Below are 16,569 nucleotides of genomic sequence, written 5' to 3' on the forward strand. Positions count from 1 at the left end.
GGATGTGTCTGGTTGGACAAGTTAAATATTCTCTCTCTTGCTCTGTCTCTCACACACACACACACACACACACACACACACACACACCGGTCCTTTGCTGACCTCACTTTTATGTCTTAGAGTGACTGAGCCTGAGGTCGTGCCTGTATTAGGAACACTCTACACTGACCCACTTTGACTTCTTGTCAGTGCCCTCACTTTCACTTCCCCGTCACCCAGTGAGACTTTGGATGAAGAGAGGAGACAGGAACATTCTTTACTCGTCCAGCTTGCTTTCATCAAGACACAAATTGATGTCTGCAGATGCCAAACACCAGGGTCGGATGAAGATGTTTTATATCTGACGTACAGCATGTAAACAAGTGACTGAGGTCGAAGAGATCAGTTATCTCTCTCTAAAAAGAAGGGTTAAAGAAGGGTTGAATATCCATTTGCAAAGTTGGAAAGCTGTACTGAAATCTGTCTACCATAGTGAAGTTTTTAACGTTTTAAGGTCTATTTATACAGAAAAACAAGTGTGAAAGTACATGTTAAATATGTATTACCTACATACCCATGTAATCAGAATTACCCAATATGCAGTCTGGGGTCATGAAGAGAGTAAAATCATAAATCATTTTCCTGTCACTGAAGCTTTGATTCAACAATGAAGCCATCATTTCTGATGTTGCGTTATATTCAACAGTATTTCTATTATTTTGTTCAAACTCTGTGCATTAATGTACCACCCTCAAGTGTAGTTGTAGTTGACACAACCCACCAGTAGAGGGCACGCCAGAGAGAAGCCACTGCTATAGCTCTCGAAGGATCCCCAGCCCTGCCAACTTGCCTGGCCTTGACCATGCACTTGGGAAGCCATCATTTATTTTTGGAGCCCTAGGCTGCATGGCAGCTGTGAGACTGACGGAGGGTGAGGAGGAGGTGGGAGGGTAAGGAGAGAGAAGAGATGCAGGGAGAAGGAGGGGAAGCAGGGCATCTTACGCCAGCACCAGTGACACAAAAAGCATTGTCCTGATTTAATGGCTGTGAAGTCTTGCCTCCCCCTGGTCCAAGAAGCTGCTGATGCTTAATTAGGACGACACGCACATGTACACACACACACACACACACACGCAAACACACAACAAATAACCACGCACGCACACATACGCACACCTCAGCCCCAGCCTTGCCAGGCTCTTTGCTACCAGCCCCCGAGCAAAGATGATTCAATCCCGCTCTGCCATCACAGCAGATGAGTGATGAAGACAGAGAGGTTTTCTGTTGTAGCACGGCACAACGCATTCACTCTCCTTCTAGTGTGGAGGCCGTAAATTTGTCACCAGGCTTTAATGTGAAGAGTTAAACCTCTGATGAGTCATCATGTGTAAAATCAAACAGGCCCATGGTCTATGATTATAACTGCACAGGGAGTTGTAAGCTCATCTCTGTAATGACAACAGAACAAAAAAAAAGAAAAGCCAAAGGAGCAGCGAGGGAGAATTCATCCTCAAATATGCTTTTTATGTGATATAACACTGTCAGATGGAGGTGCTGACAGGTATGACTGACTCAATTGTTATGATTTATGCATTTTAGATCTATAATTTTTTACAAGGTAACTTCAAAGAAGCTGATTTTATTTCAATCGGACAGCAGGATTTCAGTCATTAAAGGAGGGAAGCTCTATTATCTTTTCTGCTGCGGGGATGGCTTTGTTTAATCACACATATATGCAGTACTTTGTATATTTATATAGTATTTTATATATTCATAGAAGGCCTCTGTAGCTATCAAATCATTGTATAATCTATTAATTACAAAGTTTGATTCTCCATCTTTCTGAAACTAACTGAATCATTTTTTAATGTTTAATCCAACATGTTTTGACTGGATGACCTTGCTCATGATGTAGATTATTGATTGCCTTGTATTGATAATACCAGTCTCTCAGCAGCACGTTGAAAAGCCGACACAGGCAGCATTAATATGTAGATGTATGAGACAGGCGGCAGTGGTATCCCTGTTCATATTCTCTTAGTGCAGGACCCGAATGAGCACATGTCCCATTTGTACAGGTTTCTGTTTTTTAAAAAGTGATCCTGCTCATCCTCTATGTTTAACATAAAGGCAAACTCAGTGTGAAACGCCGGATGAATATTTTACCATCTCTTTACACAGAGAAATAAGGATACAAGACAAACTCATGTACAAGCCCCACACAAATATATGCCAAAGTGTTTCTTCAATGAATTTACATCCAATTGTATTAAAATTCCCTTCTCCATTATCTGGAAATGCATATTTCTTAATTATTCATCGCAAAGGCATTGAAGCACCCAGGTCTTTTAAATTTTTTATTTCTGCTCAGCTTCAAACAGTAGATCTTGTAAAGGGGACCCAGTTTTGGGGTGTGGGAATTGCTGCAGGGCGAAGCTGACAGGATTTTCAGTCTCGGGGCACCTCGCGCTTTTTCATTACAGCAAAGCAAAGGAACAAATCCAGGTCAATTAAAATAAGGAACAAGAGGGCTGAGTGGCTGGCTGAGAGTCAGATCACCGCCAAGATCTGCCACAAGAGGGCACAAGGGGCTCAGATATGTCTCAGAAAGGTAGCAAACACATCTTAGAGCAATACAGTACAGCAGTCAAGGGACTAGTGGCAACCCAGATAACATGCAAACACCCAAAACATCACCTTACACATTTGACTTAAGGTTATACAAGCCTACATCAATGCTCAAGCTGCAATTGGTATGCACAGTTAAAAGCCTTCACTTTTGGCACTTCATAAACGTCTCTCCCAGGTTTTACCTTTATATGTGTCTTCCCTATAAAAGCTGCTCCTCAAATCCTGCCAGCTACTTCTGCAGGAGGTGTGTGTGTGTGTGTGTGTGTGTGTGTGTGTGTGTGTGAGTGTGAGTGTGAGAGAGAGAGCTGGAGAGCATCCCCTCTCCACTTTCCATGACGGTCGTTAAAAAGTCTCAAAGTGACACGCCCACGTAAAAAGCATCAGTGGCTAACCTGGGGAGTGTCACATTGAATTTAATGGCCTCTTGTTCCTGCGCCGCGCTCTACGGGAAATCATATCTTGATGTGAAAGGTGCTCTCCCTCGTCTGCCTCATAATATGTTGTGACGCAAATGTTCACATGCAGGCTCTCTATCTGTCTTTCTCTCTAACACACACTCACACAAACAGACGGAGGAGAGACCCAGCCCAGGCCCAAGACTGAAGCGCTGTAATTGTGTTTATGACAGTGCCCTGACTCTAATACTGGCCCTAGTCCAGTGTCCAAGCGTGTGCATTCGTGCATGTATGTGTGTGTGTTTGTGATAGATTAGGTTGCTTAGTGTGTGTTCCTGAGTGTTAGGTAAATGTGCGTGCGTGTGTGTGTGTGACTGTAGCCTCCTTATGACCTCCCTGATGGCCAGAGATGAGCTGAAGTCATAACTCTTCTGTCTGGCTTTACCCTTGAGCAATATCACAGGCAGTCTGAGTGCAGCGAGTCAAACCACTGAGCCTCTCTCTCCATAACTGTGGACACACAGAGTGAAGCAAACACACATACAGAGGCGTGCATAGCCAACAATAATAGGCTTACATTATAAGCTGTCAGAGAAGCACCATTAAAGGGTAATTCCCGTTTATGGTGTAACAACTTGGGTCTTATTTTCATAGTCGTGACCATTCTATCAGCTATCATAACATTTTACTCATCTAAGCAGTCGTTGACATCAAGGCTCACTGTGATATCACTACAGCAGAGACTGACAGGGCGAGAAACACAAGCAGTCAGGTGTTCAGACAGGTTGTGTTAGCCATTTTTAACCACTGATGGATAAGTACCTGAAAACCAAACTTAAATAAAAGCCCACGTGTTACTTGAAAATGACTTTAGTGAAAGTTAAAATCACCCATTGAAATATTACTTGAGTAAAAGTCTTAAAGTATTTACTGTTCACTGTACTTAAGTATTAAAAGTAATTTTAGGATATTAAATGTTAAAGTAAAAGTACAAGTAAGTGCTACTATAACAAAGGAAGTGGTCAGAATTTTGAAAATTCTTAAGTTTATTTCTTCTTAACATGTACGCCACCTTAACTCTGTGAAACCTGGAGTGACATCATTTTTCTTGTGCTGCATTTAGACACCTTTCGCAAGTACTTAAACCTTTTAAACCATTAAACCCTGAGCAATTTTTCTAAGAAATATGGGAAAAAAGGCAATGAGCAACTCAGTAATAAATGTCCAACAAATTGCAAAAAATATAATAGATGCAGAAAGTTTTTTTTAAAAAAAAAAGACTAGAAATGAATGAATGAATGAAAACAGCTAACAGCTATAAATATTATTATTACATTTTTTATTTTTTTTTTAATTATTATTAATTTATAATTTTTAAGCACTTTTTCCAGGCTGTTGTTTGTTTGTTTTTTTACTTTTTTTTCTTTCTTTTTTTTTTTTTTTTAAATGAATTTTCTTGTTAATATTTTCTTTTTACTAATTCCTTGCAAATTTTGGGGGTCATTTCTGCTTTCATTGCTCATTACCTTCTTTTCGTTTCAGGTTTCATAAGGTTAAAACTGGAGCCTACATTACAACTGAAAGGATTTAACATGAAAAAAAATCCAGTTTTTCCTTCCCTCCTATTCTTTCATTATTTCCGTCCCTTCCTTGCTTCCTTTCCTATTTTGTAGAAAGTAACTAAAATGCTTAGGTTAAATGTATTGGAGTAAAAGTATACTTTTTTTTTTTTTAGGAAATGTAATGGACTAAAAAGTAAAAGTTGACAGAAATGTAAAAACTTAAGTAAAGTAACGATACTCCCAAAAAATACTTAGAGTACAACACTGTTTTTAGCTCTTTAACCTGACATTAAACAAGCCCAAAATAGTGGCAATAATTCCTCATTGCAGAAAAACACAGTGAGCACAACTTCAGCCAGTCAAAGTCGTGTTTCTGCCCACCTGATGAATGTCCAATATTCACTCTCATCCTGGTTTTGCTTTACTTTTAACCAGCTCTTGATATGCTCTGCTATGTTCACCAGCTGGTCGCTAACACTGTCTGTCTGCTGTTTGGTACTGGGCAAGAATACAGCTCCCTTGTATAGATCTGAAGGCTACTGCAAAAATAATTCATTATCATATGAACCTGACGTTCTTACCACAACTAGAAGCTCTCATGTAGTCTGTGACCAGAGGTTATCGATGATCCTGCAGTTTATCCAGCAGTATCTCTGGTAGTTGTTCTGCTAATGTAAAGAGAAATGCACTGATGGAAAACAGGATATCTTGACATTCTACGGGTGTATTGGTTGGTTCTCTGTCGTCAAGGCAAAGGGGTGAAGTTTGACCCTGAAGTGCCCATGCTCCTGTCATTTGGTTTTCATGTTCTTCTCAGGTTAAAAGCTTTTAAAAGCATGCTGAAAAAATACATTGGGAAAAAACATGTCTGTGGTCCTCTGATATCAGGTCTAATCATCAGCTTGCACACACCTCGGCAATCATCAGGAGTCATAAAATCACTTTTCTACATCGTTCATCGTTCTGTTGCTTTTATTGCTAAATGCACAATTGTTATGAATATTTTAACCTAGCTGCCCCTCTACAGTGGGTTTCTAGAGGTATGGAAACAGCTGTGAGTGAACCAGACCAGTAAAGTTGCAGGCCTTAAAACCAAAACAATGAGCTGGAACATGCTGAAACTCTCCATAGAGCTGAGGGGAAATACACAATGAGGTGATAATTATCTGTGTTACTTCAGCTCTCTATAGCAACACCTCTCACATGTACACAGTCACTTGATCCAGCACAGTCACCAGAATAAAATGTCCACATTGTAGGTCTCTGCAAATCATGGATATGTTACATTTGTAGGTTTCATATGTATCATCAGTGGTTCTAGAGTGACAGAGTTCATATTACATGTACATGAGTGAGGTTTCTCATCAGCAGGAGGAGGGGATGGTGGATGGCGCGAAACCTGGGCGAGACAGCTGTCAAGCAGGCTGCCAAGAAGTGGAGCAATGTTCGAGACCAGTGACATTTCCAGCCGTGCTTGTGTTGACCAAACTGGGTATTGTTTTATGAGACGTCAAGACATTTGGAGCTGTTTTTGTGGTGATCTGAGTATTTCAAGTCAAAACATTATTTTGTTTCTAACCATAACCAAGCAGTTTTCGCAAACTGTAAAGGGATGTTTCCACATATCTGCCACATATGAAACGTATAAATGTAATATAGGTAGTTTGCACTGCCAACGTTTAGTCTTGTGATTAGGTTAATTAATCCATTGTTAATATAAAAAAAATTAATTAAAGCAGCTTTTTTTTTTTGGTCCTCCTAAAACCAGATTCAGAACAAGACCAAAAATACAACAACAGAAGAAGACATGAGACCAAACCTGAATAACTCAGTGAGACAGAGTCAAACCAAATTCTAAACAACTGCAGCCTACAAGCCTTTGGACTGTAGCATTCGAGGGCAAAGGGTCATGTCGTGACTCCTGACTGCCGTGCAAACATTTCCACTTCCTCAACATTTCATCCAGTGACACACCAGCCGCCTGTGGCCGTTAGTCTGAGAGGAAACAACAACAAAAGACTCTTGCAATACCATTATTACCATTTTGGGCGCTTGCCAGTAACACTCCGGATTACCTTGCATGGCAGACAAATTGGCAATTGGAACGCCAGCGTAATGGAGGCTAATTGCCCGAGTGCAGGGTTAGTTTGTATTTCATGCAAATCTCATGTGCATAGTAGTGAGACTTGGCTGACAAACAGAACAAGCAATCGCCTTTCTGAGGCAAAAAGGCGATTGAAAATGGCTCTTTGACACGGGCTGTTTACTTCATATACACTAATTACTGCTCACAAGCGCTGATGACCTCATTCTTAAATATACTATTTCGTGAGATAAGGTCCCGAGACAGTCATTCAGTAACCTTCCTAAACCTTGGATTTTATGCTACTAAGTACTTTTTGTATAACCTGGAATAAAACAGAAATACAGAGAGGTAGAGCACAATTATTTCTTTGCAGCTTTTTTTTTTAATTGAAGTCATTATATTGTGCCATGTCTATTTCTCTTTCAGCTTAAGAAAGTTTTTAAATTGAACTTTAGAGCATTAGGATATGAATTACTTCCCAAACAAGAGGCAGAAGTCAAGTTTTAAATCATGTCATGTCAAAGTGCAAGTGAAAAGCAGCTCTTTCAGATCCGTCAGATTTCGCTTTCGAATCTGTGTTCAGAAAGTCGAGAAGCAGTCCTTTTAATGAATAAGCCAAAAAATTAAATATTCAAGCTGTGTGGTTATTCAAGGCCTGCCTGGCATTGCTATTTGTTTGTTATTGTTCAGAGATTTTACCAGGTCAAGACCTAAAATTCAACAAACCTATCTCACCTCAAGGTCAGTTTAGTAGCTCATCATGGGTGCTAGGAATTTGTTCTGTTGTCTTGTCATACGCTGTAAATGTTCAAAATTCTGTTTTTTCTCAGCTTTTTTTAGGACTTCTTGTCCAGGTTCACTAAAAATTGAGTTTAAAAGTTCATCTTAACCACTGGAACCATTAGTTGGCAAAACAACCTCACCTCAGTGTCTATTTAGTTGCTGGTCTGGAGCTTTCAGTCATATTGCATGATCTTCATCAGCTGATGGAGACTTTAATGTTTGGGTAAGTAAGTCAAGTACCAAAGCAAATCATGTGAAGTATCAAGTCCTTATTTTGTGACTGAAAGTGCAATATTTTTAATAATCAGGGGAGCGATGATTAAACAAAAAACAAGGAACTAGTTAAAAACTTAACCAATGTTAAATGGAAAAATCTTGTGAAGGAGATATTTGAAATGGAAAAAAAATTCATGAGAGTTAGAAATCAAGTCTATATTTTTTAAAAAAGATGGGAAAAATGACTGAGATATATAAAAGACGATGTTCCCAATGATCTTTGATTATATGACAGCTGAGGTAATAAGATTGAAAGCATAGAAGTGTTTTCTTGTTCTTTATCGTTCACATAAACATATGGGTAACTATGTGTCCATGTTTGGGTACACACACATTCGATGGTGCAAGCATGTATGATTAGACATGTGGGTGTCGTGTGTTTATATCTATGAGTACCTAAGGTATACCTAAATGTTATATAATGTATCATCTAACTTAAACTTAAATTTATGGGTTTTTTTTTAACTATATCCTATGAAATGATGTATGAGTAATTTGCTTTGACCTTATTTCTTTGTCTTTACACATGTTAAATAATTCTCAAAATTACAAATAAAAAAATAAATGAAGTGCAACATCAGTATTTTCTAACCAGGACCCTATTTTCCCATGTTTTCGTGTCTAAGTGACTAATGGGAACGACAGTTTCTGAAATTTTTCCGGTATTTAGCGAGAAGTCTGCAGCCAGCAGCAGCAAAACAGGCTGCAGTGTAACCACTCAGGGCACGTTCGCCCCTCTGTGTACGACTACTTAAAGTGCTTTTTTTTGCCACTGACAGGCTCAGAATATTATTTTAAGCGTCTGACGACATTATGGAAAGGATCCCAACAGAGATAGACCTTTTTGTTCAAGAGTAAACCAGAAGCAGCCATCGCCTCAGCCACCAGACTCCATATAAATAAATGGTCATTTTATCATCATAAAACACACGTAATTCACAGTCGACAGAGACTAAATAAACTTCGCAAAAGCTATCTTGGTTCAGCTTTCCACCGTTCCAACAATTACCAACACTGGTTTGGCTAAAATAAACTCTTAATTTACCCAGTTAGATGTGAAAATATGCCAGTTCTCTACTTGCCAAAATTACTGTTTATTTAAATGGAGTCTGGTGGAATTGGTGGTAGCAATTTCAGGGCTGTTTCTGGTTTAACAAAAAGGGACTTACTCTTAAACAAATAGTGTTATCTTTGTAGGGATGCAGTCTATAATGTCAGACATTTACAATAATAATCGGAGCCTGTCAGTGGCAAAAGCAAGCACTTTTAGTGGACGGTGTGAACATGCCCCTGAGTGGTTACATTGCTGACGGCAGCAGCACTCTGCCTCAATACTGGACCAATTACGAACATTTTTTGTTCCCATTAGTTGCTTGGATACAGAAAATGGGAAATCAGGGCCAGGTTGAAAAATACCTTAGTTACCCTTTAAGTCTGACTTGACCCCTGGTGTTAAGTCTATAGCTTTGTAAGATGGCCTCTTACACAAAATTAAATACATAAAGGAAATATTCTTCATTGTTGTATATTTTAGGATACAGGAGTCAATCATGGATGCCACACCTTGTTCCAGCCCTGAAGCCTCATCTCTTTGAGTTGTAATAGGTATGAAAAGTTCAGTAAGACACACCAGAAACACGTACAATCAACAAAACAACTTTTAACCTGTTGAGCAGAATAGTGTCGGTGTGCTTTGTATTCCACCGGGCTCATTGTGTTGTAAGTGGGTCAGGTCATGGTCAATAATACAATATGGTCATAATCTAGTAAGAGATTTCAAGCAAGTGTGTTTCCAAAATAGACCCTTCTGTTGTGGGACAGCTGGAGAGCCTTTTGGAGGTCAAGGTTCAAGGACTCACGTGGACCACGTTACCGTAGCACGCAAGACTTTTTCCTGGCTGTTGTCTGAAAGTCTGTTGCTGTTCATAGCATTGGAGCCCATGCAACACATAAAAATGCTCTGTGAGTGCAACAGTACTGCTCTCTGGCCTCCTGAAGGGTACCTAGTTACGCTCCCCCTAACCTCACCATCTGCATCACGCTGCCATTTGGAGCCAAGATAAATCACGGAAGCCCCTGTCCATGCTGGGAATAGCTTCTTCCAGATAAGAAGGTCAAGGGTCACATTTCTGGCCAAGGTTGACTGTCCTCGGGGCTAAATAAAGAGCCTAGGGGTTGCAGAGCGGCAGAGGCTAGCACAGGCCCTCACACTCAATTAGGATCAAAACAACCGTCAAACTTGAACTTGGATTTAGGTTACTGAAAGACAAGGAAGTGGAGCAGGGAGCCGTCTGGATCAAACCACCAGTAACACACACTTTATCCTGATATATTTTGATACAAATAACCACATCTGATTAATGGATTAATAGACAAAACAAAGAGCGTCAGTTTAATAATCAGAGGCAGCTGTTTTCAACATTAGTCGGCCATTGTTACGCTGTTTCTAAGGTGTTTGTTTATTCTGCGCTAACCTAACATGACCTCTGACCCAGCCGGTGGATTGTGAGAGCAGAGACACAGTGTGGGAGGTCACTGCCATCATTTACATCCTAAACACATGACAGGCTGTCAGGCAGAGGTTAACACTGGTCAAGTTCACACAGGACGGCACAGATCCCAGTGCACTGTGAGGAGGGAGGTCTCTTTACACATGCGAAAACAGATTGTTGCTTACATCTACACACACAGGCAGTGGATGTAATGATAGTGTAATGTAATGCAACATGATCCTTGTTTAACTTATTGTGCTTTCTCTAACAGAGAGGTGTCGATGAGGCTGTAATCTGTAGTGCTGCATTTAAGGTGTTTCTGATATTTTGTCGATCTCTGTACATTCGCTACATTATTTCAGCTACGCATACACGATGCATTAGTTTACCGTGCAGTAATTCACCTTGATACTGCTGAATATGTGCAACAAGAGATAAAAAAAAAGGAAGAGAAAAAATACTTGAATGTTCCCGATGTGTAGCAAATTCTCCATCAACCCTGGCAAAAACCATTCATATGAAAAGATCCACTCTGAATAGATTTGCATAGAAGAAAACAGAGATTTGTCCTTGTCCGAATGAGAACATGGTACAGCCAAACATGAGGGGGGGAAAAAATCACTGATTTTCAGGTTGTCCTTGTCATCCTTTGATCCCTTGTGAAAAGGCTAGACAGTCATGCTGCAGTGATCAGTCAGGGTCAAAGTCATACTCCACTTTCCCTCCCTCCCCCCATCCTTCCTCCCTCCTGTGACTCCACTGTAGTGTTGTAGCTCTGGCAGCTGGTGGTGCTGTAAGACTTGAGTCTCCCCCGTTTGCTTTTTCTCCTACATAACAAGGCTGTCACCTATTCTATCCTCCTTTGTCCTCTCCCCTCCATCACTCACCTCCATACGTCAACGCTGAGCCACTGCAGCATCCTCTGCCAGGCAGCCCCTGAGCTAGTCTGCCTTTATGGGGTGAGTGGGAACGGACCAGTGCCCTAAACAAACTACGCCACACAAGAAGAAAAGGCAGCTTGAAAAAAAAAAAGGAATAAAAAGGGGGTTATTTCTCTCATTCATTCTGCGCATTATGTCAATGATCCGACAGAAAAAAATGTGGGTTTGAAAAGGGGCTGCGAGGCTGAAATCAATACTCAGATGTTGACATGGACATGCAAAATGAAAAAGTGACTGCATCAGTTCACAGTGTTTTTTGGTTCAATAGCGTGATGTCTGCCACTAGGTCATTTGCGTGAATGGTATTAATTGGGTTCCCTGCGAGGCCACACAGCCAGCGGCTCAGTTATGATTCCAGTGGGTAAATATTTGCCTGTACTAACCCTCACTAGGTGCCATAATGATTCTTTGTGTGTTGCACTGTGTACAATGCGTTTCTGTGTACACATCACTCAGTGCCTATGTCTGCCCGTGTGTGTGTGTGTGTGTGTGTGTGTGTGTCTGTGTTGCGGCTCAATCTCCCCCCCAACATTCCCTCTCTACAGCTGCAGCTCGGCAGAGTTTGATCAATAACGCGTCCTTCATTCTCAAGTCGGGCCTGACCTTGGCAGCCTTTTGTCTCCTTCCAGGGGCCAGAGTGCGCATGTACAGGTTGGAAAACAAGGCTCTCAAAAATCCACCCTTGGAAGGAAAAGAATTCCCCTCACTGCCTCCTCACTACAGCATTCTCATTAAGAGCCTAATGAATCATATATTTATAGCGTTCTTATCTTAGCGTAATGAGGTGATGCCACTTTTGAACTCATTTGCTAAATTACCACAGGCCACACTGAAATGGAATAAACTTCCAATTCCTTGCATATGCTGCTGCATTCATATTCACAGTGCAATAGAGGCGGCAGTGCCAATCCAAAGCGGACTTATGAACAAAGAGCATACGTGTGCAGTCACAGATGACAAAAGGTAAGATGTGTGTTCGGAGACATTTGAAAGCACTAAAACATGGAGGTCTGCTGCAGAGGGCAGTGGGAGTTGATCTGACGGATCTGTTTACATGTTAATGCAGCCTGCAGGTGGCACCATTTATGGATCAGCCCTGCAGTTACATTCTTTTTGTGTTACTCAGTAATGGATATTTAAATGGCCAGTAAGTGAAGAATTTTCTTTCACAGGTACATATTGAATTGTTCCATAATGCTGCATTAAAACAAGGAACAAGTTACTTTTGTGTGTATGGGTGCTCCATCACACAGGCCCATGCTGTATGATTTATGCTGCTGGATACTGACAAAGGTCAGATGCAGGGACGTTACCGCACTGATTTGTCATATAAACCTGTAGGAATACTTTCAGCAACATCAATCATGTTCAGTGTAAAAGCAAGTAAGCTTAAGATAAAAACCTAAATGTCAAACTTTCACAGTTTTATTTTGAATTATACAAAACAGCTGTTCATTAAATTACTGTGTAATATAAAGTAAATGCAGGATGATGAGAACATTTGTACACAGGCCATTCAGTAATGGGTTTCTGCAGGCGAGTCGTATCAAGATCAATTACAAAATTAGCACATTAGTAGTGACAAATTACAAAATTATGTTCTAATCCTTTTGAAGCCTTGTGGTAAAACAGTGGCAGATTTGCTTGCTCCTCGCTTGCTCCAGGGATAAACTTTGAGTGAATGATTTGGCTGAAAAACACCCATCTTTTATTCCACTGCTACAATCCCACTGGCACTGTGGAAGCCTGATATACTCAAGAATTAACTCACAAGATATAACAATATAAACCACAACTCCTCACAGGAATGACAACCTTTTTTTTTTTCAAAATGAGGCCTGTTGAAATGATACTGTTATTTTTAAACCATACTTTCTTTAAACAAAGAACAATTGAGATCAGGGGAAAAAAGTATTGTTTCCTTGTACTGTTAACATCAAAATATGTAAAAATATTCACCAAATCAGACATAAATCAAAACTCAGGATTTATTAAGTTATTCCACTTTTACAAAAACAAACATTCCTCAGGACGTTAGGCTTTACAGAACCAAAAACACAGGACTGCTGTCCACTGACACATGAAACACTGGAAAATTAAAATGTAAGAATAAAAAAAAAAGAAGTATGGTCTTCACTACACTTTCCTCTTCTGAGTGCTGATGTAAAGGACTGTGGAGAGAGAGAGGGAAAAGCATTAGAATGTTTACTGATATTTATCACATACTTTCTTGTTTTGTAGTCTTTTGGTGTGCTTATGCATCAAATTAAAATTTCTCAGTTTTCAAAAGATGAGGTCAATAATTTAAGTGGCCCAACCAACTTTGCTGCATAGTGCATTCATATAGAATTTTACAGTTGGATTGTGAATACACGTAATGCAACTTTACAGCTCATTATTGATGCTCAATGCTGGTTGCCGTCACCCCACCCTTCACCTCCCATGATACACCACTAATAAATTCTCTGCGGGAAACATAGACCCACTCACACAGATCTTATTGTTAAAAAACAGCCACATTTCTCATCCCTGACATAAACTGTGTACTGGTTTTGATGGGTCAATCTAGGTGGAGGTATGAGTCTGCAGACTGTGCAGAAAAGCAGTCAGGTAAACCAATTATTCCTTTTACTTAAATCTACTTTTATCAACCTGCTCTGTTTTGACTAAAATAGCCTCATCTTTTGCTGTTGGCCCTTTTATCACACCGAGAACTCCACTGGCCAGCATGACTCATGTTCCAGAGGGAAATCACACAGTAAATACAGTATGTAGCTGGTGTAAGGAAAATTCTAGACGGGGGAATCAAGTTAAAACAACAGAGTCTTCACATTCTGACTATCATGATGACTACAGAACTTATTAAATAGACTTTTATTTCATATAAATCTTAATAAATCTTTTATTTATCAAAGATTGACAGCAGACAAACATTTAAAAAAAAACACACCAGAGAGCTCCTAATGTTGGCTGCTCTACATTTCCCACATTCTTAATATTTTACAGCAGAGCCTGTTACATAAATTTACGGAGTTCAGACATTTCTAATTTGCGAATGGGGCCAGCTAAGGAACACTTTAAAATAAAAAGAAAGAAAACATTTCAATAAAGTGTTGATGTATTTCTGATGGTTGATTTACCCATCATGATTTTTTTCGTTTGTTGAAAAGTGGAGCTTTGTGTTGTCACTCAAACTGTTTTATTATCTGAATCATAACATATCATCTGAAGCATTTCATTTCTATCTACAGTATCACACTTCCTGGGATATCTCTGCTCCAGAGATCCTCAGACTGAGCTGATATACTTGCATCAATATCACTGCATTAAAAATACTTTTTTTGAAAGAGGCACTTTAATTGTTTAAAAAAAATAACAATAACAAAATAATAATGATAAAGGAAATCTCTTCAAGAAATACTTCACCCACAATATGACCATTTTGATAGCTTAATTTCATAAAGAAAAATGTGTTTATCTTGCATGGCTCCACTAAAAAAGGCAAACTTTCATCTACTGAGTGACTGGGGGCCGTGTTTAATAACAGCAAAACTATTTCAAAATATCAGTTTACAAACTGTCACACAACTTGTGCAGTATAATCCAAGTCTCAAGTATCCAGTCGTATGCTCACTACTTCCCAAACACATGCATTTTCGCTAAAACCTCACTAATTAAAACTGAACTGATAATGAACTTATATATGCTCTCCTCAAAGCCAGAATCCAATACAAAGTTTTGGTTGTTGTTTTTTTTAGCATACGTCTAGATAAATGAGAATTGGATTACACTGCACGACTTGTGTGAGAGTTTGTGAACAGATGTTTTGATATACTTCTTATATGATATATACTTGTAATACGTGGTTCCTAAGCAATCAATATGTTAGCTGTTTTCTGTGGTGACATACGAGAAAACAAAATTCTTCTCCACAAATTTAATGTAACATGACCTGACTATTAGAATCCAAATGGTCATTTTGTGGGTGAAGTTATTCTTTTAAGGATGGCATTACTTAAATTTCATACTGAAACACTCGAATAGAACAGAGAACTAGAATGAGACAAAACGTTGTTGGCCTACGTGTCAACAAACTTTCTGGTCTAGTCTGCAGACCTCCACTGTCCATACACTGTTATAATCTGAGTGCCTCATTGTGGCGTGTATGAGAAAACTTGCACACATGTAACAATGATGAAAAGAACCATGCACCTCAAGTCTCAAAGTGCAAAAATGTCTACAAATCAGAACTATGAGTATAAATCTAAGAATCTTACCATTGTTTCCTCTTAGAAAAGCATCTCCATACTTGTTCTTGAGCTGTCCGTTGACATACTCCTCAGTCTGCTCTATGGCAATGTTCATGTAACCATCCAGGCAGGCCAGGACACCTGTGAACACACCATGCATGTGCAGTTTGTGAGCTAAAGAGTAAGTAATCACTTCAAAATAACAATATGGAAACAACAAGTGGATAGGTTGTTCATGTCAGATGCATTACCTCTATAATCGACACCAGAGTTCAGTTTGACCACCACAGGTCTCCCAATTATCTGCTTCAGGAAGTCGCTCGGGGTCTGCTTTCTGAGACTCATCTTGACTGTGATCTGAAAAGGCAGCACATTAACTGTAACTTCAAATGTTATGGTTGCAGTACAATTAAATGAGCTACATTAGCATTAGCTTATTAGCATTACATCAGCTAACTCGTGCTCGATGGCGTCCCTTCGTTCAATCTGTTAGAGCTATATTTACTGTAAGTATTGCGTGTGGGAGCACGTAACTTGGTAATATTTCTGATGTGACCAAACACTACCGTAATAAGTGATAGCAAGTTAAAAGCTGTGTGGAAAAGTAGCGTTAGCTGCTTGCTAATTTGTGAAGCTAACCGGCTAACTGCCAACTCTTTAGTGAATATGCCTTCAATTCTTGGTGTAAGACGGTCGTAAATTTGGTAAATACATTATATACGTTTATTGGAATTGAAGCGGGAGCTCATGGAGATATCTGCGTTTAGAAATTGTTATAATTAGCTATATGTTTGGTAGCATTTCACTTACCTGATAGACGTTCTTCAAACGATTGTATTTGGCATGGACCGGGAACTGACCAATCAGAGGCGAGTACTATACGGCGACAGATTGAGGACAAAAATCTGTGGAGCGCAGTGATACAGATGGATTGAGAGAGAGACAGAACTGTAGTTATAAGTGGTTATAGAGACAGAGACTATATAGATATGTTCTGGTGTGAGAGTCTGACACATTTCACTGTGTTTAAGACACATTTTTAGTTAGAAGATCAATAAATTACAACACAGTGGCACTTTATTTATGCAGATTACCCTGTAGGTTTTTGTACATTTTACAAGCAGGTGAAAAGATCAGTCCCTATGTTTCTACCTAAAACTAGGATAAGATCATA

At 39.6% G+C, this 16,569-nt stretch overlaps 1 protein-coding gene across 1 annotated transcript; it reads right to left on the bottom strand.

The window, feature by feature from the left end:
- Positions 1 to 13,115: 13,115 nt before the first annotated feature.
- On the bottom strand, positions 13,116 to 16,253 carry lsm6 (LSM6 homolog, U6 small nuclear RNA and mRNA degradation associated). The gene is made up of 4 exons (XM_078166198.1): positions 16,208 to 16,253; positions 15,647 to 15,753; positions 15,423 to 15,536; positions 13,116 to 13,316 (listed from the first exon to the last, which is right to left on the bottom strand). Exons 2-4 carry the CDS (start codon positions 15,738 to 15,740, stop codon positions 13,282 to 13,284), a joined length of 243 nt encoding a protein of 80 aa, XP_078022324.1. The 5' UTR covers positions 15,741 to 15,753; positions 16,208 to 16,253; the 3' UTR covers positions 13,116 to 13,281.
- Between the last annotated feature and the right edge of the window lie 316 nt (positions 16,254 to 16,569).

The sequence above is a fragment of the Epinephelus lanceolatus genome, chromosome 3, assembly GCF_041903045.1.
Source record: "Epinephelus lanceolatus isolate andai-2023 chromosome 3, ASM4190304v1, whole genome shotgun sequence".
In the NCBI taxonomy this organism is placed as follows: Eukaryota; Metazoa; Chordata; class Actinopteri; order Perciformes; family Serranidae; genus Epinephelus; species Epinephelus lanceolatus.

Bases quoted from the DNA above. Each gene is read 5' to 3' on its own strand.
- lsm6 (XM_078166198.1), bottom strand. From the start codon at position 15,740: ATGAGTCTCAGAAAGCAGACCCCGAGCGACTTCCTGAAGCAGATAATT. The intron at 15,537-15,646 runs GTAATGCATCTG...GTGTGTTCACAG, and splicing joins CTCTGGTGTCGATTATAGAG to GTGTCCTGGCCTGCCTGGAT. The intron at 13,317-15,422 runs GTAAGATTCTTA...CTCTCTCCACAG, and splicing joins TTTTCTAAGAGGAAACAATG to TCCTTTACATCAGCACTCAG.